This window comes from Rhinolophus ferrumequinum, chromosome 9 (assembly GCF_004115265.2).
Source record: "Rhinolophus ferrumequinum isolate MPI-CBG mRhiFer1 chromosome 9, mRhiFer1_v1.p, whole genome shotgun sequence".
Classification (NCBI taxonomy): domain Eukaryota; kingdom Metazoa; phylum Chordata; class Mammalia; order Chiroptera; family Rhinolophidae; genus Rhinolophus; species Rhinolophus ferrumequinum.
In genome coordinates, this window is record NC_046292.1 from 809,222 (window position 1) to 835,785 (window position 26,564).

The 26,564-nt window shown below is 58.9% G+C and overlaps 3 protein-coding genes across 5 annotated transcripts in view; 1 reads left to right on the forward strand and 2 right to left on the reverse strand.

Annotated features, from left to right (window-relative positions):
• The first annotated feature begins 262 nt into the window (after positions 1 to 262).
• CALML6 (calmodulin like 6) lies at positions 263 to 2,044 on the forward strand. The gene is made up of 5 exons (XM_033113223.1): positions 263 to 391; positions 1,126 to 1,300; positions 1,394 to 1,538; positions 1,674 to 1,774; positions 1,847 to 2,044. The coding sequence occupies exons 1-5, from the start codon at positions 389 to 391 to the stop codon at positions 1,891 to 1,893; spliced, it is 471 nt and encodes a 156-aa protein (XP_032969114.1). The 5' UTR covers positions 263 to 388; the 3' UTR covers positions 1,894 to 2,044.
• A 218-nt stretch (positions 2,045 to 2,262) lies between these two features.
• Positions 2,263 to 4,216, reverse strand: TMEM52 (transmembrane protein 52). Of its 3 annotated transcripts, none has more exons than XM_033113220.1 (5): positions 4,058 to 4,216; positions 3,929 to 3,972; positions 3,778 to 3,837; positions 2,975 to 3,102; positions 2,263 to 2,872 (listed from the first exon to the last, which is right to left on the reverse strand). In XM_033113220.1, the coding sequence occupies exons 1-5, from the start codon at positions 4,124 to 4,126 to the stop codon at positions 2,694 to 2,696; spliced, it is 480 nt and encodes a 159-aa protein (XP_032969111.1). In that variant the 5' UTR covers positions 4,127 to 4,216; the 3' UTR covers positions 2,263 to 2,693. The 3 variants fall into 3 exon arrangements, with proteins under 3 accessions (XP_032969111.1, XP_032969112.1, XP_032969110.1); XM_033113221.1 differs by having other exon boundaries at positions 3,778 to 3,819; positions 4,058 to 4,215; XM_033113219.1 differs by having other exon boundaries at positions 2,975 to 3,153; positions 4,058 to 4,215.
• A 2,113-nt stretch (positions 4,217 to 6,329) lies between these two features.
• The window catches only part of CFAP74 (cilia and flagella associated protein 74), a 58,440-nt gene continuing 38,205 nt past the window's right edge, over positions 6,330 to 26,564 (reverse strand). The window contains exons 21-39 of the mRNA XM_033113278.1: positions 23,298 to 23,419; positions 22,177 to 22,305; positions 21,878 to 21,965; positions 21,241 to 21,414; positions 20,279 to 20,412; positions 13,410 to 13,686; positions 12,191 to 12,289; positions 10,991 to 11,130; positions 10,252 to 10,386; positions 9,957 to 10,066; positions 9,807 to 9,862; positions 9,584 to 9,703; positions 9,232 to 9,387; positions 8,353 to 8,482; positions 7,996 to 8,150; positions 7,674 to 7,806; positions 7,372 to 7,502; positions 7,042 to 7,176; positions 6,330 to 6,848 (exon numbers count right to left, since the gene is read on the reverse strand). Coding sequence (XP_032969169.1) covers positions 6,747 to 6,848; positions 7,042 to 7,176; positions 7,372 to 7,502; positions 7,674 to 7,806; positions 7,996 to 8,150; positions 8,353 to 8,482; positions 9,232 to 9,387; positions 9,584 to 9,703; positions 9,807 to 9,862; positions 9,957 to 10,066; positions 10,252 to 10,386; positions 10,991 to 11,130; positions 12,191 to 12,289; positions 13,410 to 13,686; positions 20,279 to 20,412; positions 21,241 to 21,414; positions 21,878 to 21,965; positions 22,177 to 22,305; positions 23,298 to 23,419 — 2,526 coding nt within the window. The 3' untranslated portion in view covers positions 6,330 to 6,746. The remainder of the gene's footprint in view (positions 6,849 to 7,041; positions 7,177 to 7,371; positions 7,503 to 7,673; positions 7,807 to 7,995; positions 8,151 to 8,352; positions 8,483 to 9,231; positions 9,388 to 9,583; positions 9,704 to 9,806; positions 9,863 to 9,956; positions 10,067 to 10,251; positions 10,387 to 10,990; positions 11,131 to 12,190; positions 12,290 to 13,409; positions 13,687 to 20,278; positions 20,413 to 21,240; positions 21,415 to 21,877; positions 21,966 to 22,176; positions 22,306 to 23,297; positions 23,420 to 26,564) is intronic.

The following is a 26,564-nucleotide window of genomic DNA, read 5'->3' on the forward strand; positions in this document are numbered from 1 at the left end:
GGCACAGTGGAGGGAACAGCATGTGTGAAGGCTCCGTCAGCCTGTCCTGCCCTCAGCCCAAAGTGTCCTTCCTTGTGTGCCCCAGGAGGGCTGAGGTTGGGGTGGGGGCCTTGGCTGGGACGCAGGGTCTGGGGTAGGGTGGGGGGGCTCCAGGGTAAGGGATGCGCAGTGTGTGGAGGACCAGGGAGAGGCCATGTAGGGATGGGCCAAGCCTGTCCCGAAATAGGGCCAGCAGAATCTGCTGGCCATAAAAGGCTCTTGGAATCTGGACCCCGGGGACCCCAGGCAGCCAGGCCCCACTAAAACAGAGCCGCCACCTCTGCCCTTTGTGCCCTGCCCACAGCAGCTCCAGTGCCACCCTGCAGTGTCCTCTCAACCAGCCACAGACATGGTAAGGCTGCTCCTAGCGCCCGGCAGAGCCCCTGGTGGGCTGGCTGGTGCTGGAGGGGAACAGGGAGCAGTGCCAGGGGGGAGAGGAAGGGCAGGGACTCCAGGCACAGGGGTCAGCTGGGGCCGGGCCCAAAGGTGTGAGGGTCTCTCTGGGAACCTGAGGAAAAAGCTCAGCGAGGCTGGACAGAGGCAGGGTGGGGGCCGAGGCTGAGCCCTGCTGGCCACTGACACTGCACTTGCTCTGGGGACCAGGGCAGAGCAGCCCTTTCTGCAAGTTGCCACGGTGGTGGCAGGCAGAAGTGGTCAGGTGCCGGACTATTCCCCCGGGGTGCCAGAACTAGCTGGGCCGTGACCCCTGCCCCCAGGCCTGGAAGCCCCTTGCCCTGGAGTCTTCCCCTTGTCCTGGGTCAGGCTCCTTCCCATGGTGGTTCAGGGTGTCCTTGACGTGATCTCACCTTGTGTCCACTGCCTGGCCCCGCTACCCTGCACCCCTACTCCTGTGCCCTGTGCCCCTGGCATCCCACCTCGAGCACCCATCCCCTCAAAATTGCCTGGCAAGTCCTGCTCATCCCTCAGGGCCCACCACTGTGTCACCTTCTCTGGGAGCCGGCTCTGGGCTGGGGTCTCCTTTGGAAACCACAGGCTCTGAAGGGTACCTTGTGCCACATGTCTCGGGACCTCCAAGCTCCCCTGGACCGGGGGCCCCCGTGACGCCGGGCCGGCGTGTCCCCACAGACAGAGCGTCTGACCGCCGAGCAGATCAAGGAGTACAAGGGGGTCTTTGAGATGTTTGACGAGGAGGGCAACGGGCAGGTGAAGACGGGCGAGCTAGAGCGGCTCATGAGCCTCCTGGGCATCAACCCCACCAAGAGTGAGCTGACCTCCATGGCCAAGGACGTGGACCGCGACAGTGAGGCCGGGCGGGGTCCCGGGCGGGTGGCCCTCGTGGGGGAGAAGGGCCTCGCCCACCCACCCTCACCGGACCTCCGGCTTGCTCCCGCAGACAAAGGCTTCTTCAACTGCGACAGCTTCCTGGCCCTGATGGCGGTTTACTGGGAGAAGTCCCAGAACCAGGAGGGCGAGCTGAGGGCAGCCTTCCGAGTCTTCGACAAGGAGGGCAAGGGCTACATTGACTGGGACACACTCAAGTAGGGTGGGGCGGGAGGGGGTGGCGGGGTGGGAGAGGGGCAGTGGGGTGGGAGGGGGTCGCGGGGCAGGAGGGGGGCCGTGGGGCGGGTGAGGGTGGTGCCCTGGGGGCCGCCACTCAGTGCAGGGGTCCGCAGGTATGTGCTCATGAATGCGGGTGAGCCCCTCAACGAGGTAGAGGCTGAGCAGATGATGAAGGAGGCCGATAAGGACGGGGATGGGACCATTGACTACGAGGGTGAGTGGGGGATGGGCTCTGGGAGCCTGCAGCCAGCCAGGCTGGGCTGCTGACTTGTCACTCTGCTCCCAGAGTTTGTGGCCATGATGACCGGAGAGTCCTTCAAGCTGGTCCAGTAGGAGCAGCTGCTTCGGCTGTGGGAGGCCTGCCCAACCAAGGAAGGCCGCTGCCCGCAGCTGCTTGCTGCCACCCACCCTGCCACCCACCTCACCTCACCCCAGCAATGCGGCCAATAAACGCTCCAGCCAGACTCGTGTGTGCTTCATTGTACCCGGCCTGGCAAAGGTGCCCACCCCAGGCCTGCTGGAGTCAACCATGGCACACAGCCCGTCACTTCTGCTGTGATACCTGAAACCACCCACTGACCAGCTCTGGGCTCTGACAGCAGCCTGAAGGCAGGCTGGGCCCACGCACTCACCTTGCCTATCTGCACTGGGGCCACTGCCCAACCTCCTCTCCCGGAGCCCTTTCCTACATGCGGAGACCACTTACATACAAATTTTATTCTCTCCAAAAGACTACAGGCTTTGGCCTGTGGGGCTTCCCGTGGGCCGAGGGCCTGCTGGGGCTGGGCCAGGGGCTGGGCTGAATGCAGCAGCCTGGGTGTGTGGGGGTGTGTGTGTGTGTGTGTGTGTGTATGGCCAACACAGGGCCTGCCAGTTTGGCTGCCTGGCGTTACATAGCAACGAGGCCAGGGCTGCAGCAATGTGCTGGACGGCTGGCCTTCCCGGGTGGGGGGGAAGGATGCTGAGAGTGCACTGGGGGTCTCCTGTGCGCACAGGTGGCTGACGCACTGGCAATTCAGGAGAGCTTACCCACCTCCTCTGAGGGCCACCGGCTGGAGGTGTTGGACATTGAGGCTCAGCTCCTGGGGCCCTGGAGGGGTCTCTAAGCCTGAGGCCCCAGGGAGGGGGCTAGGCTACTGGGAGGGGAGTGGCTCTTCCTGTTTGGGTTTGGCCATCTTGACAGCCTCTTCATAGGAGGGCGGCAGCTCGGGAGCGTAGAGGCTGTAGGCAGGGGGGGTCATGGAGTCGAGGTCCAGCTCCCCACAGGGCAGGGATAGCCGCACGCCCAACGGGAGCTGCACGGAGCTGTAGGCTGCAGAGAACCAGAGTGTGTTTGTGGGGTGGTCTGGCCCTCACCCGCCCCCATTCCCCTGGCAGACAGGTGGGCCACCAGGCGAGGTGTGCAGGCACTCACAGGTCACCGTACTGTGTACGGGGCTGTCACTGTCCACAGGGATAACCGTCAGGTCGCAAGGCTGAGGTGCTGACGGCAGGTGTGACTGGGTGTGTGCTCGTTTCCGGAGGCAGCAGAACCGGACACAGCTGGCCGTGACCCCACACAGCAGCAGGAGGAGGACAGCGAGCAGGATAAGCCTGGGCAGGGGGAGCAAGACCCTACCGCTGGACTGACCCCCCGCCACTAGGGACCTGCTCCCTGGGGGCGGTTATGGCCCGAACACCCAAGACAGGAAAATGGACAGGATAAAAAAAAAACAGAGAATGTCTCCAGGCCAGAGACCTCCTTCCTGGCCAGAGCTGGGCCTGAGGAGCTGGCCTGCCCGGGCCTCCTGCTGCTGAGCCTGTCCTGGCTGTCTGTCCAGGGCTGGCCACAAGTGGCCTTGGGCTCACTCCCAGGACACACTGTCCTGGGCTGACTACACAATCCTATGCCCAGACCAATGACCAAGTTGGCTGGGGGCTCCCTCAGGAAAGAGGAAGGAGGGCATGAGAGATGGGCAAGCAGGCTATGAAGGGAAGTCCTGTCAAGAGCCAAGGGTGCCCGGAGCTGTGCTGGGACTGGGGCAGGACCCACAAGGGAGGGTGCCCCCGGTGCTGGGGGCTGGAGGCTGCTGAGCGCCCCAGCGCCTTCCCGCCATTGGCCGGGAGCTGGACAATGCTGGTGAGTCCTCAGCCCTGGAGCCAGGCTGGTGGGGATCTGGTGGGATTGGCCCCAGGCAGAACCGTCGGGCCCGGCTCCGCGCCGCGGCCTCCACTTACCCCACGTGCCACAGGCTGCTCCAGCGGGCCTGGGGCGGGCACCTGCGGGGACGGCGGCACCTGGAGCAAGCGGGGCACCGGTCCGGCGACCGCCCCGCCCTAGCCTCCCTACAGGGCGGGGCCAGGTCCCCGCTCCCTCCCCCCGACTTACTGGTCCGAAGGGTCGCAGCTGCTTTCAGCGAAGCCCAGCGCCACCTGTGGGGACAGGGGTGAGTTGGGCCGGGGCACGCGGAGCGCAGACCCTCTCCGCGGAGCCCAAGCAGAGCCCCTGGCGACTCACCTGAAGCAGCGGCAGGAGTGGCAGCAGCAGCTGCAGGAGCCCGCGGACGGCCGACACCCCCGGGAACATGCTCTGCGCGGACCCGAAGCTCTAGCACCGCGGCCCCGCCGCTTTATGGAGGCCCCGCCCAGCGCAAACCCCGCCACCGAGGCATGCAACCACGCCCACACGCCCCGGCTCCCAAGTCTCCATCCAATGATACTGCGTCTTTTAGAGGCCGCCCCCTAACGCGGGCTCCGCCCGTTAGAGGCCCTGTCCTTTGGCCACGCCCCGGATCCCCGCCTTGAAGTACCTCTCACGCGATCCCCCGCCTACTGCGGCCCCGCCCTCCGGTGCCGCTCTCCAGGCTCTCCTGCACCCCGGCCGGTACCCGGCCTGGCCGGTCTCCTCCGTGTTTCTGAGCCTGGGGTCTCAGGGTGGGAGGAGGTCTCGTCCTTGGCCCAAGCGCGGAGCCCCCAGCCTGTCCTGCAGTCGAGCTCGGTGTGGACCGGGGTGCCCCCTGGGAAGTTGTGGCCAGGGAGGGTGGAGGCCAGGACAAATGTGGCCAAACTTGGCACACCGCGGTGTTCAAGTTAAAGGGCTGTGACAGTCGAGTCCCTGACGCGTTCCTCGGTTGTTCGACATTTATTGTGCATGCTCGCTGCAAGCACAGGCAGGGGCAGGCCCACGGGGAATCTGAGCTGGGCTCTGGGCCTTCGCAGTGGCCTGGGTGCACATTACTTTCCAGGGGCACTTTGTCATGAAAGCCACGCTCAGCCTGCAAAACGTAGCCTCTGTGGGCTCTGGGCCTGGGAGGCACAGAGAGCCCAGAGACCCGCTGTCGGCCTGGACTGCCCACTGTCCATTCTGCCCAGGGAAGGCTGGGGGCCATTTCTTCTAGGAGGCCCCCTGGCCCTCACCCTTCCTCACACCAGGCTGGGCGCCCTGTTAGGCTCACTCTGCCCTCTGCTCCACCATCTGGTGGTCAGGTGAAGGGAGGTGGTCAGCATGGTCAGGTGCAAGGGTGGTCTGCCTTGTCCAGGGAGGGTGGGGGGAGCAGCTACCTTTCATTCCACTCAGGACATACTAGGCGTACCCCTCCCCCACTGGAAGGGAAGTGACCTCACCCCCCTGAGGGCAGGGCCCCTCAGCTTGGCTCCCTGGTGCCTGCCTGGATCGGTCAGGCACCCACTCCTTGATCTCTGATCTCTGCTGGGGCTCTGTCCCGAAGCTGTGCTGCACCTCTGGCCTGTGATGCAGCCCCAGGGCCCCTCCACGCAGGCCATGCTTCCTCCTGCCTCTACTGCCCTCCACGACCAGCCCAGGAGAGGGAGGGAGGAGGATGGGCAGGAGTTTGGGAAGGGCCTGGGCGTATGAGTACCAGGGCACCCCAGCAGGAGGGACAGGCCAGGCTTTAGAAGACAGTGGCCTGGCCTTCCTGTTGGCCACCCAAGGACGAGGTGGGAATATGCCCTATGCCCTGCAGGGAGGACCCACTCCTGGGGCCTGGGCTGGGCTGCAGGACCCAGCCTTCTTACCTGGTAAGAAAATGGCTGGGACTACAGCTGGGCAGCCCCAGTGACAGGTAGGAAGGAACCAGACAGAAGTCCTACAAAATGCCACTCTAGGGTCACTGTCACTGGCTCAAGGTTAGGGAGATGGCAAGCTTCCAGGCATCAAGGGCACTGAGAAACAGGTGAGGGCAGGTGGCTGCACCACACTGCCGTCCAGTCCTGCCAGGTAGGGCTGCCTGTGCTCTCCTGTCAGCTGGCATGGGTCTGAGGTGGGAGGGGTGGGCGTGCTGGGCTGTGCACGGGGGTCCAGGATGGGGGACTCTGTGAGGACAGTGTCCAACCAGCCACTCTTCAGGAGGCAGGGGCTGGGAAGCGGACACCATTCTGAACTTCCAGGAGTATCTCACGGGCTGGGGGTGGGATGGGGGCAGCGGTGGATTCTACCTTGAAGGGCCAATCTCTGCCCAAAGGCTGAGCATGGACTCAGTTCAGAAAAGTGGAACCAAACTCATGCACTGGCCTCACCCTGGGCCCCTGGCTGGGCTGAGGGAGGACAGGATGCAAGCCAGAGTGTGTCCCTGACACTTGCTCATTGCTTGCTTGGGGTCAGGAATCCTGGAACTCTGGAGGAGCAGGGAGGCTAAAGGGCCAGCCTGGGCTTTCCAGCCTCCTGCCCCCTTCTCCCTCCTCACCGGACTTTTCTGGGCCTGGGCCAGTCTGACTTCCAGCCCTACACCCTGGCACCTGCCCTGCCAGTCATTCCAGGGCTCTGTCCCCACCTCTCATTCTGTGCCTACCCCAGTGACTGACCGGCTGTCACCCATAGTGCATACCTGCACATAGAGGCACACAGAGAGTTTATTGACAGACCTGTGGGGGCTTTTGAAGGCTGGGCAGGTGCTGGTGGGACTGGGGGCTCCGAGGGGCTCAGGTTAGGAGCAGGTTGTGGGCAGGACTGACCTAATTGCTGGCTCTGAGTGTGGGGGCCTGGGAGGGAGGGGGAGCAAGAAGCGTCCGTGGCTGTAAGGCTGGGGTATCCTGGCAATGTGGCCATGCAGATGGCTGCCCATTTGAACCTGCCCAGCAGGGGATGCCCAGGTCCCAGCCGCTGGGTGGTTCAGCCTGGCCCAGACAGGAAGGGCTTCGAGGGTGGGCAGGAGGGTCTGCAGGGACTCTGTAGAGAGACTCCTGTGGCTTCAGGGGCTGGTCACCACCTGGGCTATAAAGAAGACCTTGTAAGTCTCCTTCACGTCTCCCTTGAGCTGCAGCAGAGCTGACACCATGAGTGGGTGGTCCGGCTGGAAGAGGGGGAGGGTAGAGGGGACACTCAGCCAGCTGGTACAGCACCAGGCAGATCTGTTGTCCTCCGCTGCACAGCCCACCTCACCCATCCAGGGCCCACCAACAGCCCCCTCCCTGCACGGGCAGGCGATCATCCTGTCCAGCCTTTGGCTCCCACAGGACTCACCAGCCACAGCCTGTGGCACTTACATCAAAGTCAGCGGGCGGCATCCAAGAGATGCTGATGGTCTTGGTCTGGCCGCGCTCCACGAAGCCCCTGGAGGGCTCGACCGTGAAGCCATGGTGCTGCAAGGACGCCACGCTGTCCAGGCTGAACTCGACTGTCTGTGGGCATTGGAGCTGCTGCTGGACGGGTGGGACTCGGCTCCCTGGTGGCAGTGGGTCTGGGGCTCAGGAAGCCCAGCTCCAGCCACCCTCTTAGCCCTCCAGCAGGCTGCCCGGCCCACTCGTATCATGAACAAGGCCAGGCAGGCCAGGGCTGCAGAGGGGCAGGGCCGGCAGGGGCAGTGCTGTGGTCACCTTCTTTGGGGACAGCTGCGTGGTCCGGATGCAGCCCACGTGCAGCTCGCGGGTGGCAGGTGGGGCCGGTGTGTCAGTGTCCAGCTGAATGTAGTCCAGGGTCACCAGAATGGGCTTCAGCTCCTCGGTTCCTGGAGAGGGAGGGCCTGGCTGGGGGCTGGCCGGGGGAGGGTGCAGCCCACCAAGGAAGCGAGGGACCCAGGGGGGCCAGCTGATCCTCCTGGGGTCTCCCGTTAGCACAGCACCACTCCCGTCTGGCTAGGGGCTGGGCTGGGAATGAGCCCACCCTGCGGGGGCCTCACCCTCTCTGCGCTCGTGGTCGCAGGCAGGGATCACGGTCAGGGACTCCACGGGCACGTCCAAGGGGTCTCCGCCCTCCACAAACATCATGTGCTCGCAGGCCGCGCCCTTCAGCAGGATCTGCTGGGAGACTTTCTGGGGCAGGGAGCACAGCAGCCTAGTCCCAAGAGCTGGGGCTCCGAGCGGCAGGGCTGGGGTGTTGGTCTCTTCACCTGACGACTTCCCACCCGGTGTGGAGCCCCAGGATGGGTCCCGGGCCTCCCGAGTGGGGCAGCGCAGGGAAGGGCGGGAGGAGGGGGCGAGTCTGGTTTCGCGCATCCGTACCTTCTCGAAGAGCACGACCTGCAGCCGGTCGGAGAAGTACAGACTCTCGTGGTCTGGGCTGAAGGTCACGGTGAAGTCCTGTGCCCCACCGGGGCCCATGATGCCCTTCACGGGGACCACGCTGAACACGCTCTGGCCGCTGTGGTTCTGCGTGCCTGCGGGTAGGGGTGTGATGGTCCCTGCGTTCCGGCCCACCAGACCCCACCGCGGCCCAGGGCTAGGCCCAGCGCTCCTCCCACCCCCCCCCCAGGCAGCCCCTGAGCCCCGCCTACCGTGCCCCCACACCTGCCCTCCCCCGGCAGCCGGGGCCCTGAGACACGCCCCCATCACGGTCCCCACCCCTGCCCACCCGCTCACCCACAACTTCTGTCCTCTGGGCGGGCGAGGCGAGGAACTGCGGCAGCTGCTGCTGGTTCTCCCTCCTGCTGCTGGAGACGCTGTCCAGCTGTATGGAGAACTTGATGGGCAGCGAGGAGTTGTTTTGCAGCTGTAGGGACCGGGCGCCTGTCAGCGGACCACTCATCGGGCCCGGAGGGCTGTCCCCACGGGCCTGCATCGTCCTGGAGTCCCGCATGTCCTCTTCCAGGCTGGCGCGCCCTGCGCCCTGCGCGAGCCGCCCTGCCTCAAGGGGGTTAGCTGGTGGTGGCCTCTGACTCCCTAGAGCAATCTCCCGGGCCAGGCTAGCCTTCAGCTGAGCCAACATCCTCACCCACTTTCTTCCCTGCCCTCCACCCCTTTCTCCTGAGAGCACCCTCTCCTCAGTAACACCTCCCGCAATCCTTGCTCTGGGCTCTGCTGCCAGGACTCAAGCCAGGCTGGATCCTGCAGGAGGCTGGATCCCAAGGCCTGTGTGCCTCTCAGATGCAGGAGGGGCACTGGGAGCCAGGCCTGCCCTTCTGCACCGGAGTGGGAGCCCACAGGGCAGTGTGAGCTGGCATGGAAGTCAGCAAAGTAGCCCCCTTCACCACGCAGGGCCTGCGCTGAACTCCTCATCACATATGGGACAGCCGTGCAAAGGCCCTGAGGCAGGAGGGTGAAGGGCCCTGAGGAGGCCCCAGCAGCCCAGGGGTGGAGGGAGCGGCCTTCTGAGCCTTCCCCTGCTGGAGAGGGCAGTGGAGGTGGCAGCTGCTGGAGCTCCCACTGGCTCCCTGACCAAGGCAGGCCTGACCCCTCCCAGAGTGGAACTCCCTTGCAGAAGGCCGGGGCAGGCACCAGGGCCCCTGCAACGTGCTTCACCTTGAAGCTGGAGGAGACAGACTCTCCGGCAATCACATAACCCATGTTGAGGAGGTGCCCTTCGATGGAGCACGTGATCATGGATGCCACCCCAATGCCAACGAGGGTCAGGGAGAGTGTGCCTCTCTCGGTCATGATGTCCAGTGCTTCTTGGGCCTGTGGAGACCATGTCCCTCAGCATGGAGCAGACACTGCTAGGTGCCACCTAGTGGCCTCACCTCGTGCTCCCAGGGCCCGGCGGTGAGCTGCAGGCCTGAGCACAGCGCAGGCACACGGTGGGCACGTGGTGCAGCGTGGAGAATGGCTGTGCAGGCCCAGGCTGCACGTGGCGCCGGCTGGGCCTGGGACTCACCATGACACTCTCACGGGGGCAGAAGGACAGTGCCAGGACGTGGGTCTCTCCCGCAGGCAGCTTGCTGATCGGGTTCAGCAAGACAAAGGGGCCGTTGGGGTTCAGCAGGGAGAATTCCACCTGAAGGTCCAGGTCAAGGGGAGGTGGCGAGGGCGGGCCCGCAGCCCCTCCGCAGGCCCCCCCACCCCTGCAAGCCACCTGGCCTGCGTGTAGACAAGGATACAGCCAGATCCTCGTGGGAAATGTTCTGGATGGAGACCTTCTTTATGCCACGGTGTCCTGTAATGGGATGAGGCGTCAGGCTGGGGCGTGGAGGCCTGGGTCCCTGCGGATGGGGGTGTGTGAGGGGCGGCTGGGCCCCATCGGGTCTCACCTACAGCGACGTCACCGAAGCTGGAGATGGTCTTGCCTTTGTCAGATGTCACGATGATGGACGGTGCCACAGCCGGGCACCACAGCTCCAGGTACAGGGTGTTGTGGGGACTGGGTGGGCAGCGCTTGCTGATGGCACTGTGCCCCTGCCCCCTCCCCCAGCCTAACCCCCAGCCCTGGCCCCTTCCCACTGAAGCCACGGTGCCCCCACCCCCGGCCCCAGATCTGGGTTGTTAACAGAACAGGGACCGCGGCGTTTTGGCTGACCACGCCCCATCCTGGTCAGAGCAACACACCTGAAGCTCAGGGGTTCCATCCCCTTCTGGTCTTGGATGTCGCCACTGGCAACCACACATGGGACCACAAACTTGTCAAATTTCCCCTGGTAAGATCTGGCCAGAGTGGCCTGGGCAACCTGGTACTCCTCGGAACTGGAAGGAAGCCAGCAGTGCATTCACCCCTGTGCTCCCACACTGCCCCCTGGCAGCCCGGCCTCACCCTCCACCGACTGGTCCACAAGGCCACACCTGCTCCCCAGGACCCTGAGCCAGAGGGGTAAGGGGCGGCAGCCTGGGGGCCACGCGGTGCCCAGCTGTAGCTGTCCCACCCTTTCAAAGCTTCCTGTGGGGGCCTCTCTACACCCCAGAGTCCTGGTCAGGTACCTAATCAGAGAGCCATGTTCCTGGAGCCCCAGGTAAGGGTGGGCTGGCAGAGACTCAAGCCCACCACAGCTCTCTTGGGCTCATTTTGCACCCAGGTAAGCAGGGCTTGCTGAGCTGGGAATGTGGGAGTCAGGGTGGCAGCACCTTCCCCACCGGTCCCAGAGGAATGGGGTGGGCATATGCCCAGGAAGGGAGCTCCTGGGGGCCCTCAAGGCAGTCCCTGGATCCATCTGTATCTGAAGCCGCCCCAGTCCTGGACTGTCAGCCCCATGGCTCAAAGCAGCTCTGCTCCAGGCAGTCTGTGGGGGAAAGTGTCCGTGGGGCCAGGGCGAGGTCCCATCACAGGGGCCCGGGGGGAAACAACAGGGCCCACCTGGACTTGAGGTCCTGACTCTGCAGCTCCAGGCTGTGGCAGGTGGGAGCCTGGAAGAGTTGGTCTCGGTTCTGCAGCCGCAGGATGGAGAGGGACTGGCCCTTCGGGTCCTTCCTTTGGGTGGCCATGTCCTTGCGTAACTGTGAGGTGGAGAGGCCAGCGGTGGGGCTGCCCCAAGCTCTGCTTGGCTAGGGAGGCACCCAGCTGCCCGGTACAGGCTCCTCTGGGGCTTGGCACAGGCTAGGGCAGAGTGACTGGTGTAGGAACCCTGGGGGCATGGGTTTGCAGTGGACAGGGACCAAAACCCCAAATTGCTCCCCCAGGAAGACTGGCAGCAGGGGCAAGATCAACAAAGACGAGTGGGTATCCGGAGGGAGACCCAGGGTCCCAGGGCAGAGCCCCCCAGGGCCCATGCACCAACTGCAATGTCTGCCTTTGGCAACAGGGAGACTGAGGCACAGAGAGGGCAAAGAGCGAGCCAGAGCCTGAGCCCTTGTCCCCGCTGCCCTTCCTCCATACCTCAGCCACCCCCCACCCCACCCCATCCCCGCAGGGTGAGGGCAAGTGCTTCTTCCTCCTGGGAGTGTGTGAGCAAGTGTGTTCAAGACAAAAACCCCAGACTACTGGAGAAGCGCGCAGACCACTGGAGAAGTCCCCAGGCCGCTCGGGCCCTGACTGGACAGCTCTGTGTGGTCCCTGCAGACTCCCTCTCCAGCAGGAGCCCACCTGTGCCCACCTGAGGCAGCCTCTGCAGGGCTGTGGGCAGCCTGACACTCCTCAGGGTTTTACCCCTGGACTGGACGCATCCCATCTCTCAAACTCACACTCTCAGGCTGGTTCATGGCTGTCCCCATGCTTGTAAGCTGCGCTAAGATTCACTGGCTCCTTTGCTGGTTATCTGCTCCTCCCACCTGCTAATCAGTGAGGGGGCCGGCCCAGCCTCCCAAGATCACCTTCTAGGGGTCCACTCTGCCTAGAGATGCTTTCAAGGGAGGAGGAAGGGGCTTTGCCAGGAAAGAGTTTTAACCTCTTGAAACAACAGAGTCTGTTGGCACCCCAGGCAGGGTGCCTGGGCCTGAGGCCCTCCAGGGGGGCAAGGCGGAGTTTGTTCCCCAGCCCTCCTGCAAGAGCCTGCCAGCAGGAAGCTGGCGGCTCCCACCCCATGCCCCACAGGCCCTAACTCTCAGCACCCCCACCTACCGATTTGATCTCCGTGTCTTTAATCAGGGCCTGGAAGGCTTGCCGGCGGATCAGCTCGCAGGGCAGTACAGGCTGGAAGGCCACCTGGACCAGGCACCTCTGTGGGGACAGGTGTGGAGGGCGGAGTCCTTCTCAGCACCCCACTACCCCCACCGCTCCTGGATCCCCCAGAGGTCATGCTGACACTCCTGGTTGAGCCCGCACTCCTTAGGAATTTCAGTTTACTGTGCCCCTTCCAGGAGGGCCTCCCTGACAACCGCACCCCCTATTGTGGAAGTTGGGGGGGGCTGCAGTGCATGATTACCAAGCCCACTCTTTCCACGCGGGGTGGGGAGTCCTGTGATGGAGGCCCGGATGGGCCAGGACCCGGCACATAGCCCACGCGGCACAAGCAAGAGAGGAAACTTTGTTTTCAGCCACTGAAATTTGGGGGTGAGTTCCTGTACCCTAACCTGTCCCCATGAGCAGCACAGCATCTTTCCAAAGCACCTCCATATTCCAGCCCACCCCACAGGGAAGTCCTGGGTCTCCCAGTGCCCAGCGCAGCAAAAGGGCTCAAAACACATCAGGTGGGGCAGGTGGTGTATGTGGGGGGGGGGTAGAGAAAATGAGAGAGGGATGGTGGAGAGGGACGGGAGCAGGGGAGAGAGGGGGGAAGAGAGAGTGAGAGAGAGGAGGAGAGGGGAAGTGAGGGAGGGGAACAGAGAAGTGCAACTGTAATGATCCCCTTTGGAGACCATTACTTAAGCAGTATTTGCTAAATTTAATGAAATGTTTTAAATAACATGCTTCCTGAAACCCTGGAGGGTGGGGTTGGACATTCCCAGCCCCTGCCTGTGCCCCTTGTCACTTAGTCCTCTCCCAGGCCTCACGCTGGCTGTCACCCCTGACTTCTGAAGGGGAGGAATGAAGCTCAGAGAGCCTGTGATGGCCTGGGGGACTGGCTGAGACCTGTCTCCAGGCCCGGCTCTTTCTGTTTTATCGGGAAAAGCAGAGTAGAGGGGAAGCCTGGATCAATCCAATGGAGAGACCCCTGCGCTCCTGGTGACGGGCGGGGCTCTGTGGTCGCCTGCTGCACACCCACCAGCAGGCTGAGCCGCCCAGTCCTGCTCACCAGGCCCAGAGGCCTTCTTAGCCTGCCTGAGTCTCAGGACGGGCAGCGTTGACCCCACACCTGGTGTGGTCAAGGCCAGAGCCAGGCTGTGGTGTCCACACCCACCTTTCCCGGCAACACAGTCCCCACCGAGGGCGAGATGGTGATGGGTGAGTCTGGGGGCAGCAGGAACTGGAAAGACGTGGGCCCCACGGGGCAGGTGTCCTCGGAGCCGATGCGGGGCACAGAGTGCGTCAGTGAGTTCATGCTCAGGTGAGAGTTGATGACGTACAGGGTGGCCGAGGATGTGTCGTACAAGGAAGTGGCTGCAAACTTGATCTGGTAGTGGGACAGCTCCAGGGGTGGGTGGACACCCACAGCCCGGCACGTCAGCTTGAAGCACCTGGAAGTGACCAGTGCGGGCAGGTTCAGCCCGGGTCCCTCTGCAGCCTGGGAGGTGGCCTCTGGCTGGAGACGGCAGCCTCCCTCCGCCCGCGCACAGGGGTGCCCAGGACTGTGGGCCCAGATTTTGCGCTCTACCCTGTTAATGAATTGTGATGAATTTTGAAACTACTGTGTATCTCTGTGCACGTTTTAAGTGGGTAGTTAAAAATCTAATCACAAGTTCAAACAGTTGCTAAGGGGGTAATTTCTGTCTTATTGTGTTACGTACTTATTGACATTTAAAAATAAAACTGATAAAATTGGTCTCCAAATGTTAGCACAGGGATCGATGTACCATAGTGAGCTAATCCCTGCTGCCACCTACTGAAAAGAACAGAAGCGGGGTGTTTTCACCGTGGAACATTTACATTCCATATTTTCTCTGAACTACTATTTCCACCACACTCTCCCCATCAAATTTTATCCTAATTGTTATATTTTAATGCTTTTTTTTAATTTAATTTTTTATGAGTTCATTTGAGCCAAAACTAACAATCTCAGGGAAGTAAGATCTCAAAAATGTTCCTTATTTCAATGTTTTAAAGGATGATGTTGATTGCTCTACCATACTAGTCTGTAACAAAAACATCCATTGCATGCGGGAATTGAACCAGCAACCTTGTTGTTAAGAGCTCACACTCTAACCAACTGAGCCATCCATCCGCCCTCAATGTGTATTTTTATGTCCTGTGACCACAGGCTCTAAATGTTTAAAAAAAATTCCTTCTGGGGCCGGCCCGGTGGCTCAGGCGGTTAGAGCTCCGTGCTCCTAACTTCGGAGGCTGCCGGTTTGATTCCTACATGGGCCAGTGGGCTCTCAACCACAAGGTTCCTAGTTCAATTACTCGAGTCCCACAAGGGATGGTGGGCTGCGCCCCCTGAAACTAACAACAGCAACTGGACCTGGAGCTGAGCTGCGCCCTCCACAACTAAGACTGAAAGGACAACAACTTGACTTGGAAAAAAGTCCTGGAAGTACACACTGTTCCCCAATAAAGTCCTGTTCCCCTTCCCCAATAAAATCTTTAAAAAAAATTCCTTCTGGGTTAGAGGTTCCACTGAGGTTATTATTTTTCTCAGCTAATTGTAAAGGCTGAGATGAAATGCAGTAATCTCTACATATAAAAAGACGTCATTCTTAGGAAAGTAGACCAAGTTGTTCTTTCCCACTTTCCCTGAGTGATGTGACTTGTGGTCTAGTGGCCAGCGCTTCATTCCGTGGACCCGGGAACAGGACTGAGGGAGGTTTGCTCCCCAACATTGCTCACACATCTGCCAACATCATTTTGGAGAGTCCACCTCTGGCAAGTCACTCAGGTCCTCCATCGCTCTGTTCCCAGGACACAGCTGCAGCCCCGCCCTCTGATGCCCTGCGCCTGTCAGGAGTGAATCCCTGAGGCCAACTGAGACTTGCTTGAGCCTTGCAGGATGCTGTCATCCCTGTAACTAGGAGGCAGCGGGTTTAATGCAGGATCTTGAGAAAGGGCTGGGCCGACCGTTCACTGTCATCCCAGCACACATGAACACCACCACGTTTGCTGACAAAATGCTTTTATGTCAGCATGTGCTTTAAAATGTTTCTTCCAAAAAATCACTGAGGTAAATTCGCTGAGTGTGTGATACTATTCCCCACCTAAGTTCAGAGGCAAAGCATGCCTGACCGCACTGCCATCAGCACACCTCCTGTCCACGTAGGTGGCTGATGGCTGATGACTCTGGGCTCTGAGGCCTCAAGGATCCGGGCACAGCTCGGATGTGTGCCCGGCTGGCTGTCCTCGTTCCCACAGGCAGGCCCTGAGCCCCGATCCGAACGTTTCTGAATTCCCAGTGCCCATCGCCCCTCAGCTTGTTGATGGCAGTGAGGTTTGTCTTCTCTTTCTATTGTTTGGAAGATTTTTGTAAGACAGGCATTATTTTTTCTTTAACTGTCGAGAAGAATTCATCAGTGAAGCCATCTGCATTTTTCATTGTGGGAAGCTTTTAAACTTTGGATTTGATTTCCTACTCAGAGTTTCTATTTTCCTTTTGTGTGAGGTTTGGTTAAGTTGTGTTTTTTGAGGAATTTGTCCATTTCATCCAAATGGTCACATTCATTGGTGCGAAGTTGTTCATAACAAACAGTCCCTTATTATCTTTCTGATGTTTGTAGGCTCTGTCGTGATGTCCCCTTTCACTCTTGAGGTTGGTACTTTGTGATTTCTCTCTGTTTTACCTTGATTGGTCTTGCTAGGAATAATGAATTTACTAATTTTTACCAAAAATAAAAGACTTTTATTGATAGTTTTGTTTTTCTCTGTTGTATTTGATTTCTCTCTCACTGACTTCCACTCATTATTATGTCTACTTTCTTTGGGTTTAATTTGCTCTTTTCCTAATTCTTGGAAAGGAAGGCTAGCTTATACTGGTTTTCAAACTCTCTTCTTTATATGCATTCGGAGGTAGAAATTTCCCGCTAAGCATTGCTTCCGGTGATTCCCAAGCCCTCAAGCTTAACGTGTCCACGGGGAACCCTGAGATGTGCTAACATGGATCAACTACAAAAATATGAAGTTGGGGCAAAACGTAAAAGCCAAACGTAGACCAATACGTGGAGTAAGATACCATCAAGGAGGGGTAGCCCCAGGTTCCCACACCCTGGAAACCCCGCAGCCCAGGCACCCTGGCGGGGCCTAACACCGCCACAGCCTGAGGTTAAGAGCAAAGGAGGCGGAGCGGAGACCCTGGCGGGGCTGAACCCTGGGCTTGGACTTCCGTTAGGAGCGACGAGCCGGAAACCATGTTTCCCTGCAGTTCATACACACACCAGGGAGAGGGCGCTCTAGAGCCAAGCCAGCAAGTGAGAAAAGGGCTGGAAACTGGCCCCCTTCCAAAGGTTCAGGAGAAGAAACCGCACGGAAAGATGAGCAGCAGAAAAAGACTAAGATCAAACAAATCACAAGTAACGTTATTAAACAAAAGAGAAAAAGGAGCAGAAAAAAATTCACGCCAATACAAGCCTCCAGAGAGAAGTGCCGTGGAAAGATGGGAGCGGTAACGTAGACACTCACAGGCGTTTGGAAGACTTGAGAAAATGAAGACGAGAAACAGCACAAGTCAGAACCATGGGGCTCAGAGGTGAGGCTTCAGAGCTCAGGAAAGAATCCTAAGAATCATTTAGAAATGAAGGCTCAACTCTAAGGAACGCAGCGACGAAGGAAGAAGCAGAAAATTCTTTAAGAGAAAGACAAGATACAAGGTGAAACACTGAAGGAATAAAGGAGTGAAGAAAAGGTGACAAATGGGGAAGAAGCAAAGACCCATATTTATAACAGTAGGCCCCAAAGGAGAAAAACCGAAGCAACTATTAAGGACTAAAATTCAAGGAAATATTCCTGAAATGAGAAAGATTTGAAAACCACTGCACACCTGGGTAGATGGAGCCAGAACAACCAACACCAAAATGTGTTCTGATAAAATCATTGGATTTTTAAATAAGAAGAAATCAATCCCTTAGGTACCCAGGCAAAAAGAAACTCAGGTTTCCTTCAGACTTTGACAGACGCGTTTTATTCCACAAGACAGTGGATAGTTAATATGTTTGTGTTTAAGATACTCAACTGAACAGATTTTCAAGTCTTAATGGCTGCAGGCAAACTGTCACCAATATGTGAGAAATGAGGGGCATTGGTCTCTGTCACAGCCCCCCAAAAAGAGTCTTTTCAACAATGACACCAGTAAAATTGGAAGAAAAGGAACCCAGACTTCCTGCCACATCTCACTTTTTTTTTTTTTAAGGAGGGCGCAGCTCACAGTGGCCCATGCAGTGATCGAACCAGCAACCTTGGTGCTATTAGCACCACGCTCTAACCAACTGGGCTAACCAGCCACCCCACATCTCACATTTTATGCAAAAGCTGATCAAAAGGAATCGTGAACCACATGTAAAATGTAAACATATAAAACTTTCAGAAGAAAATCTGTGCGACTTTGGGTTAGGAAAAAATTATTGGATATGACACCAAACTCATGATCTACATGGAAAAAGTTAATAAAGAGGACTTTATCAAAATTAAAAACTTTTGCTTTACGAAAGACATTGGTAAGAGAATGAAAAGACAAGCCACAGACTGGAGACAATTCTTTGTAAGCCTGACAAAGGATTTGTATCAGAATATAGATACTATATTCAGAATATAGATACTAAGTCCTGGGGATGATCACAGTTCACCGTGCTGCACCTTGGAAAGTTGCTCAGAGAGTAGACCTTAAAAGTTCTCATCACCAGAAAAGAAATCTATAACTACAGGTGTGGTGATGTTAAGAGACTTACTGTGGGATCATTTCATAATATATGCAAATATGGAAGCATCGTGGTATACACCTGAAACTGATACAATGTGGCATATCAATTATACCTCAAGCAAAAAGCTCTCCAAACTCAGTAAAAAACCCTAACTTAAAAAATGGGCAAAAGATCTAAACACGCCTTTCACCAAAGAAGATACCCAGGTGCATGTAAGCATATAAGAGGTGCTCAACCTTGGTCACTAGAGAATGCAAATCAAGTCACAATGCGATGCCGTACACACCTGTTATAATGCCTCTCCATTCCCCTACCGCCCAAAAATCTGACAGCAGCAAACCCTGGTGAGAAGTGAAAATGGTACAGCCACTTTGGGAAACCGTTTGACATTGAAATTAAACACAGTTAGTTACCCTAGGACCTGGCGACCCCATTCCTAGACATGTAGCCCAGGGCAGTGAGCGCCTGGGCTGACACAGAACCTGCTTTGTGGGTCACTGCCCAGCCTGGAGCCCGCCCACATGTCCAGCAGGGGAGTGGGTGCCCATCACGTGATGGGAGGGGCTGCGTGGAGCTTGCCCTGCGTGGGAGGCAGCGGGCAGTTCGGCTGTCTTGGAGGAGGGATGTGCTCTGACATGGAGGCAGGAGGTTTCCCGCTGTCCAGATGAGGGTGTGGAGAGCTTCAGGTGCATTTTCAAGGTGGAGCCGACAGGACTGCAGGACTGACGGACAGTGGGCAGCGTGGATGTGAGGTGAGGGAAGGGAAGCAGGAGGAGGCTGAGGGGAGCAACAGGAAGGCCCGGGCTGCAGGGGAAGCAGGTCTGGGAGCAGGTGGGGAGTGGGGAGGTGTCCAGATCGCAGACATCTCCTGGACCTCCAGGGGAGCTGGCAGGTAGCCGCATGCGGAGCCAGGCCCAGAGCGTGAGGCTCTCTGCTGTGGTGTGTGTGCAGTGGGGCCACTGCGTCTGGGCTGCAGAGTCCACCTGGCTACTCGCTCACTGTGGGCTGTGATTATTGCCGCCTCGTGGCTTGACTTTCCTGTAACCCTCCACGGAGCCCATGCCGGGCACCGGGATGAGAACCCCTTTCCTCCAGAGGATGAGAGACATGTGAACAAGCCTCGGAACACCTGGCACCTGGGGCCACCAGAACCCAGCAGGAAGGGAGGGCAGTGCCAGGGGCGGGGCAAGGCAGGTGGGTGGGGTCTGGTCCCTTCCATTTGCTCCAGAGGTTAAGTCTGCGCTCGCTCCCTAAAATCTCACCACCCGTGAACTCAGTCCTGCTCCCTGCCCGGCAGTCCTAGGTCACGTGTCCCGCTGGTGGGGGCCTGGTCTGCGGGATGAGGGGCTAGCCCGAAGGTTGCCCAGGGTCCCAGCCAGGATCAAACAGCATCTCAGGCTGGGGTGCGCGCACGTGCGTGCTTACATGCGTGTGTGGTGACAGGACGAGAGAGGAAGGGGCAAGCAGGGCAGGCAGCACAGCTCGACTGGAGGTGACCTGACGCACAGGGAAGCTCCAGGACACTCCTCCCCTAGGACACTCCTCCCGGAGGCACTAACCCCAGGTCGCTGCCGGCAGGAGCCAGCCCCTAATTCCGGACCACAGCCTCCGTGTCCTGCTTCCCTTCTCCCTCCCCACCATCTTCTCAGTCCCGTCTCTCAGGAGCAGAATGGCGGCTCAGGGAGGTTCTGAGAGTAGCCCAGTCACAGCACATTCAAACAACGGTGCTCATGCCGAGGTCCTCCTGAGTGCAGAGGGTGCTCTGCACACCACACGCACACACATGCACACACTTTCACATGTGCACACTCACGTGCATGCGTCCGCACACGCTCACACACACCTACACCCATACCTATGTATGCATGCTCAGATAAATGCACACACATGTCCACACACATGCTCCCACGCACACATGTCCACACATGCACACCCCACACACATGTCCACACATGCATGCTCATACACACTCACACATGGTTACACGTGCACACTCACATACAGCCCTCACTCGTACTGCTCACACACATGCTCTCATCCATGTGTACTCACACACACATGCTCACACATGCACACCCTTATAGACACACACACACACAGCTTGAGCTAACCCACTGTGCAAGGCCCCAGGTCCCAGGAGTCTGCACCCCAGTCTGAGGTTCCTGCAGCCAGCAGTGGTGCCCAGTCCGCGGTCAGGCTGCCGACCAGGGCTGGAAGGTGCAGGAGGGGCGGCCCCCTGAGCGGCCCTCCACGCCCCCGCAAGCCTCACCGGTTGATCTCTGACTTGCAAGTGAGCGTGAAGCTGTACACCTTGGCCTGGGTGGGCTGAAAGAGCACGTCGAGTTCCAGAGTGTCTAGTGGCAGGATCGTCCCAAACCCATCGTTGGGCTGGATGTCCACAAACTGCAGGAGGGAAACCGCGGTGCCAAGTGAAAACACTGATCTTCTGGGGAAGGTCATGGGGGACTGTGGACACACGTGGCAGGGTGTGTGAGTGAGTGTGAATGTGTCAGTCTGCAGGTATGTGAGTGTGTGTGCATGTGCACGTAGGCGTGTGTGTCAGTGTGTGGTCATATGTCAGCCCACATCTGTGTATGTGAGCATGTCTGCGTGTATGTGTCTGCATGTATGTAAGTGTGTATATATTTGTGTGAGTGTGTGCACACGAGCACATGTCTACATGTGAACATGTCTGTATGCATGTAAGTGTGTATCTGTTTATGTGTATGAATGTTGCCTGCATGTGAGCACGTGTCTATGTGTATGTGAACACGTGTCTGTGTTGAGTGCATACCTGTATGCATGTGAGCGCAGGTGTGTGTATGTGTGTCTGCACGTACGTTGGATGGCAGGGTCTGTGGCGGGGCAGCCCAGGGAGGGGTGAGGGGTAGCCAGGCTGGGGTTTGGTCTTCGCCGCCCCCAAGGGCCAGGCAGGCAAGAGTACTGGAGGGAAGGGCGGGGAGAGGAGCCTGGAGCCGGGCGTGTGTGGTGGAGGAGAGAGGGATGGAGGGACAGAGAGAGGCAGGGCAAGGGCAAGGCAGTGAGGGGACCGTGGGATGAGAAGGGGGACAAGCGGAGAGCCAGCGGAGGCTCAGGTGCCTGGAGCTGGGCGTGGGGCCCGGGGAGGGGTGAGGCCGCCTGGACCCCAGGGGAGCAGATGCCCTGGCCCCTTCTCAGAGCTTCCCAACCCACCCCCCATGTCCCCGCACCCCTCCCTGCCACGCAAGGCACCTTTGGGAGCCCGACGAACCCGAACTCCTGGGGCAGGAGGGAGCGGTTGCAGAGGCTGATTCGGGTCCTAATGGCCTCGTAGGTGGTGCAGTAGCCAAAGTCCACCTCCGAGGGGCTGAGCTCCAGGTCCGAGGTGGTGATGATGGCGTGGACGGTGAACCCCACCGGTCTGATCTGAAGTGCAAAGGGCAAGTGCGTTTCTGGTCATGTGTTTGCATCACTTTTTACAAATATTCCCAAAGAAGAAAGGCACAGCCTTGCTGTGGTCCATGGTGCACCCTTTCATGGACACAAGTGTCCCTTTAACAACTCTACTTTCCTGTTGTCCCCGGACCTGGGAGGACGTGAAAGCAGTGGTCACAAAGTGGTGCCAAAAGGGAGAGTGAGTGCACGGGTGTGTACATGTGTGTGCACTGCGGTCTGTGAGTGTGAAGGTAGACCGTGTGCGCACGTGTGTGTCTGTGAACGTGTGGCACATGGGGCTCGGATGATGGGGACAGCACTCAGAGCCGCTCTCTCCACGAACCCCCTCCCCTGGCCTACGCTGTGCAGGGGCTGCTGGGGTACGGAGCCTGGCTCCCAAAGCGGCCCTGTTCCCCATGAGCACCAGCACCCCCAAGAAGTGCCCCACACAGACCTGATCAGCCACCCAGATTGTCATCGGGGCCTCCAGGACTCTGCTTTCCTTGTCAAAATACTTCCTTGCATCTTCCGGGAGGGAGTGTCTGGAAGAGACAGGGTGCACTTGAATGCACTTCTCTGGTTCAAATTTTGCAAAATGACAGTGACACTGACCTGAGCTGTGCTTCAGATCACGTGAGAGCTTCAAAACACATGAAACACACAGAATGTAAGATGATGAGATATGCCTGGCACCAGCCCCCGTGGTCACCTGCAACCCCCCCACACTATCCCCCTGCACACCCCTGTGCTCACCGAGGCAGGAACTTGAGCTGCGCGGAGTAGGACGACAGGGCCTGGATGTAGCCCATCTCAGGCAGCAGCTCCATGTGGGCCCTGAGCTCCTTGCACACCTCCAGCTTCAGGCGCAGGGCTGCTTTCGACCTGCAGCTCAAGGGACACAAAGGGACCCATTCCTCATCCTCTGAGGAATGTTAGTTCTCACCACCCAGCCATCAAGGGTGCTTGGTGCACACCCAAGGCAAGCCAAGCCATGCCTTGACGCAGGAGCCAGGGTCCCCCAGCCCTGCTGGCTTTCTAAAAAGCCTGCTGGCTTTTTAGAGGCTGGCTTTCCTGCACTGAAGTCTGACAAGGCTTCTTACAATTGGGATTGGGCCTCATTGGTTCTCAGGAACCTGAGTGTTTTCTGGGAAGACCCCTACCAGGCAGGTGCTGGGTACAGGGGCCTAGAAGGCTGGGGGTGGGACCCTCTCCCGCCTTGGCTTCTGCCCTCCTCCCACCCAATTACAGGCTTGGGATAGACTGGGTGCCACACACCAGCGCGCAGCACAAGCTCTGCAGGACACCAGGGAGGCCCCCAGACAGCCTGGCCTTGGTCAGTGACTGCAGCTCCCCTAAATTCTGTCCCTACTTCCAAACCAGGACCAGCCAGAAGAGCCAAGGGTGCCCACAACCAATCACGTGGAAAGCCTGCTTCTAGTCAATTGCCTCCAGCTCCCAGGCCACACCCCAGCCCAGGCCACACCTAACCCAGGCCACGCCCCCACCTGGGCACTCCTGGACCCCCTTCTCCCACGTGAGGCTCTCCCCCTCCCCTGCTCACCCTGAGTTGCCACCAGATCAGGCAAGGAGGACGACCCCTCATCACAGCCCAGTTTTCTCACCCCACAGGTGGAGTGAGCTCTAAGGTACAAGAAGAAAGGCAGAGGGCTGCCCCAGCTTGGTGAGGGAGCCGCTTCCTGGTCTGCCTGGGAACTGTGGGCCATGGTCCAGAGCCTTCCAGAACTTTCTGTCTCCTCCTCAGAAAGCCGTGGGTGATCCTGCCAGACCCATGGCTGCTGGGGCCTTTGTCAGCCATGGCCTTGAGTCCACAGCGATTCAGGACAGCAGCTGGACACGGCGGGGCCCCTGCTTACCGTGAGTGGATGACAATGGAGTCCTGGTACAGTCGGTCGTACATGCATATCTTCAGGTCCACGCTGGGCCTCGGCACCCAGACCGGCACGTCAACAGCAACACCGACGGCTCGGAAATACAACTACATTTGAACGTGTGAATTCAACAACACAACCGTGTTTCCGTCAGCAAAGCACTGTTAGCACAGAACCCAGCAGGCACGCTTTCATAGCTCTTCCAAGTATGGGAGGTTGATAACTAAACAGGCCGTGCTCTGGGCTCCTGGCACTTTTCATAGTGTCCCACGGAAAAACTCCCTTTTATTATCAAAATTTCCAAACAAAGGAAGCTATAACCGTAATGACTCTTATGTGCCCCTCACGCAGCTTCACAATTACCAACATTTATAGCTGTTTAAGAAAACCCGTTCATTACAGAATAATGCATCACCCAGAGAGGATGCATCATGAAACTTGCACGGCTAATACAAACAGAAGCTCAGAAGTCTCGATGGGACTGGGAAGAGAGAGCGGGGCGAGTCTCTCCCCTCCACCGTGGACCCCATTCTTGCCTCTCCCAGTCCAACCGAGTCCGGGGCCCTGGGAGTTTGTGGCTCCTGGGTGTCCTGTAGGGGAAGCTGTGCACAGCAGCCCCTCAGACTGGGGGTGACGACCCTTTCTAGACCGACAGCCCACAGGACTGGGTGGGGGGCACTGAAGTGGGGACCGCTCCCCTTTCTACAACCTGTAGGACTTGTGACATTAGGGACATGCGAGCCACCAGATCTTTGGCTACAGGGTTGCCAAAACATACAACCCATTTCTGGGGGCCAGAGACAGGAAATTGGGCAGAAGAAACATAAAACACCCAGGGAAGAGGAGTTGCCGGGAGAGTCGGGACGCTCCACCTCACTTAGAGGCCATGCTGGGCTGGTAAACGGTTAACAACAGCTGGGGGCTGCTGCCTAGAGAGGGCCTGGGAGGTCCAGGAGCAGCTCCTCACTTCTGTCGGATGATGACGAGAAAGCACCTGAGTCAGCGGCCAGGCAAGCAGGTTAACAGATGACACAGGACATGCCAAACTGAAGGAAGAGCCGAGACTTGGAGGACACAGGGGAAATACCAGTGGGTCCATGAAACAGACGGCGCTGTCAGCAACGGAAGGAAGCCCCATGTAAGGAGGAGTCCAGCCAAGACGAGAAAGAACGGAGGACCTGGGCGTGTCATGGCGACAGGGACAGGAAGGGCCAGCCTGCACTGGGGCAGCCTCCTCAGACCCTGGAGGGGAGGACTCTACAGGTGGACAGAAGCCAGAACCTGCCACCAGGGGCCCCTCTCAAGAAGACAGGCAGGCAGGACTCAGAATCCAGACCCCCACCCCCACCCCACGAGACTAACAGTGTGTACCCTGCTTCCGGTTGGGGGGCTCAGAGGAGAAAGGAGAGTGACCAGGGTGTTTCCTGTCCCTGTTCACCCTGGCAGGACCACCATGGGCTGGGCTGGGCTGGCACTTCCTGTGACCCAAGGTCACAGCCCCTGCTGGGGCACCCTCTCTAAGCACACTGGTCACTAAGTTCTGGTTTTTGTTCCTTCCTGTCACCACTGCGGGGTCCTGTGGGCAGTGTGGGGTCCTGTGCGGTGATGTGGAGTCCTATGGGGTCCTGTGGGGCAGTGTGGGGTCCTGTGGGGTCCTGTGGGGTCCTGTGGGCAGTGTGGGGTCCTGTGCGGTGATGTGGGGTCCTGTGGGGTCCTGTGGGGTCCTGTGGGGTCCTATGGGGTCCTGTGGGTAGTGTGGGGTCCTGTGCGGTGATGTGGGGTCCTGTGGGGTCCTGTGGGGTGCTATGGGGTCCTGTGGGGTGCTATGGGGTCCTGTGGGCAGTGTGGGGTCCTGTGCGGTGATGTGGAGTCCTGTGGGGTCCTGTGGGCAGTGTGGGGTCCTGTGCGGTGATGTGGAGTCCTAATGGGGTCCTGTGGGGCAGTGTGGGGTCCTGTGCGGTGATGTGGGGTCCTGTGGGGTCCTGTGGGGTGCTATGGGGTCCTGTGGGGTCCTGTGGGGTCCTGTGGGGCAGTGTGGGGTCCTGTGGGGCAGTGTGGGGTCCTGTGGGGTCCTATGGGGTCCTGTGGGGTCCTGTGGGGTCCTGTGGGGTCCTGTGGGGCAGTGTGGGGTCCTGTGCGGTGATGTGGGGTCCTGTGGGGTCCTGTGGGGTGCTATGGGGTCCTGTGGGGTCCTGTGGGGTCCTGTGGGGCAGTGTGGGGTCCTGTGGGGCAGTGTGGGGTCCTGTGGGGTCCTATGGGGTCCTGTGGGGTCCTGTGGGGTCCTATGGGGTCCTGTGGGGTCCTGTGGGGTCCTGTGGGGCAGTGTGGGGTCCTGTGCGGTGATGTGGGGTCCTGTGGGGTCCTGTGGGGTGCTATGGGGTCCTGTGGGGTCCTGTGGGGTCCTGTGGGGCAGTGTGGGGTCCTGTGGGGTCCTATGGGGTCCTGTGGGGTCCTGTGGGGTCCTGTGGGGTCCTGTGGGGCAGTGTGGGGTCCTGTGCGGTGATGTGGGGTCCTGTGGGGTCCTGTGGGGTGCTATGGGGTCCTGTGGGGTCCTGTGGGGTCCTGTGGGGTCCTGTGGGGCAGTGTGGGGTCCTGTGCGGTGATGTGGGGTCCTGTGGGGTCCTGTGGGGTCCTGTGGGGTGCTATGGAAATTTTGGAGCAGTGTGGTGTATTGTGGGCTGTTGCATCATTTCTTTACGGGACACACGCGGAGCAGAGGTTCTGGGTGGGGAGAAGAAGGGAGAGGAAAGGTGCTGAGCACAAATGCACGACAGCCATGGTCACGTCAGACCTGGATGGAGACAGCCACCTTCCTGGAGCCGTGGGTGTCAGGTAAGAATTCCCAAGGTGGTGGGGGCCAGGTGGTAGCTGGAGGAGATTCTAGTAGTTCTAATGATAGTTGAAGGAAACCCAGGCATTGAGGGCCAAGAAAGCGGGTAAATAAAAGGGGCTCCAAGTTGCATTTTGTTTTGGTCAAACGACAATACTGGGGGAGCCTCACCAGGGACACAGGCCATCGTGGAGGGTTCTCCTCCTTCCAATAAGAAATAGAAAGTCATGTGGGATTTGAGGGCTGGGAAAGGGGAGGAAACTGTTCTTGGAAAGACTTTCCAAATGAAGGGATAGAACAGAATAAATAACAACTTGATCAAACCAATGAAAACGAGAAAACTGAAAAAGAGGGAACAACATCAAAAAATAAATAGTGAACATAGACCGAGATGGAAGGGGTGAAACTACTGGTTATTATGC

What these genes read in the sequence shown, in the direction of transcription:
- CALML6 (XM_033113223.1), top strand. An exon ending in CAAGGACGTGGACCGCGACA is followed by an intron (nt 1,301 to 1,393) that starts GTGAGGCCGGGC and finishes TTGCTCCCGCAG; the next exon opens with ACAAAGGCTTCTTCAACTGC. An exon ending in ATTGACTGGGACACACTCAA is followed by an intron (nt 1,539 to 1,673) that starts GTAGGGTGGGGC and finishes AGGGGTCCGCAG; the next exon opens with GTATGTGCTCATGAATGCGG.
- TMEM52 (XM_033113219.1), bottom strand. Translation starts at nt 4,126, where the DNA reads ATGTTCCCGGGGGTGTCGGCCGTCCGCGGGCTCCTGCAGCTGCTGCTG. An exon ending in AGCAGCCTGTGGCACGTGGG is followed by an intron (nt 3,154 to 3,777) that starts GTAAGTGGAGGC and finishes CCCCCTGCCCAG; the next exon opens with GCTTATCCTGCTCGCTGTCC. An exon ending in CGTACACAGTACGGTGACCT is followed by an intron (nt 2,873 to 2,974) that starts GTGAGTGCCTGC and finishes GGTTCTCTGCAG; the next exon opens with CCTACAGCTCCGTGCAGCTC.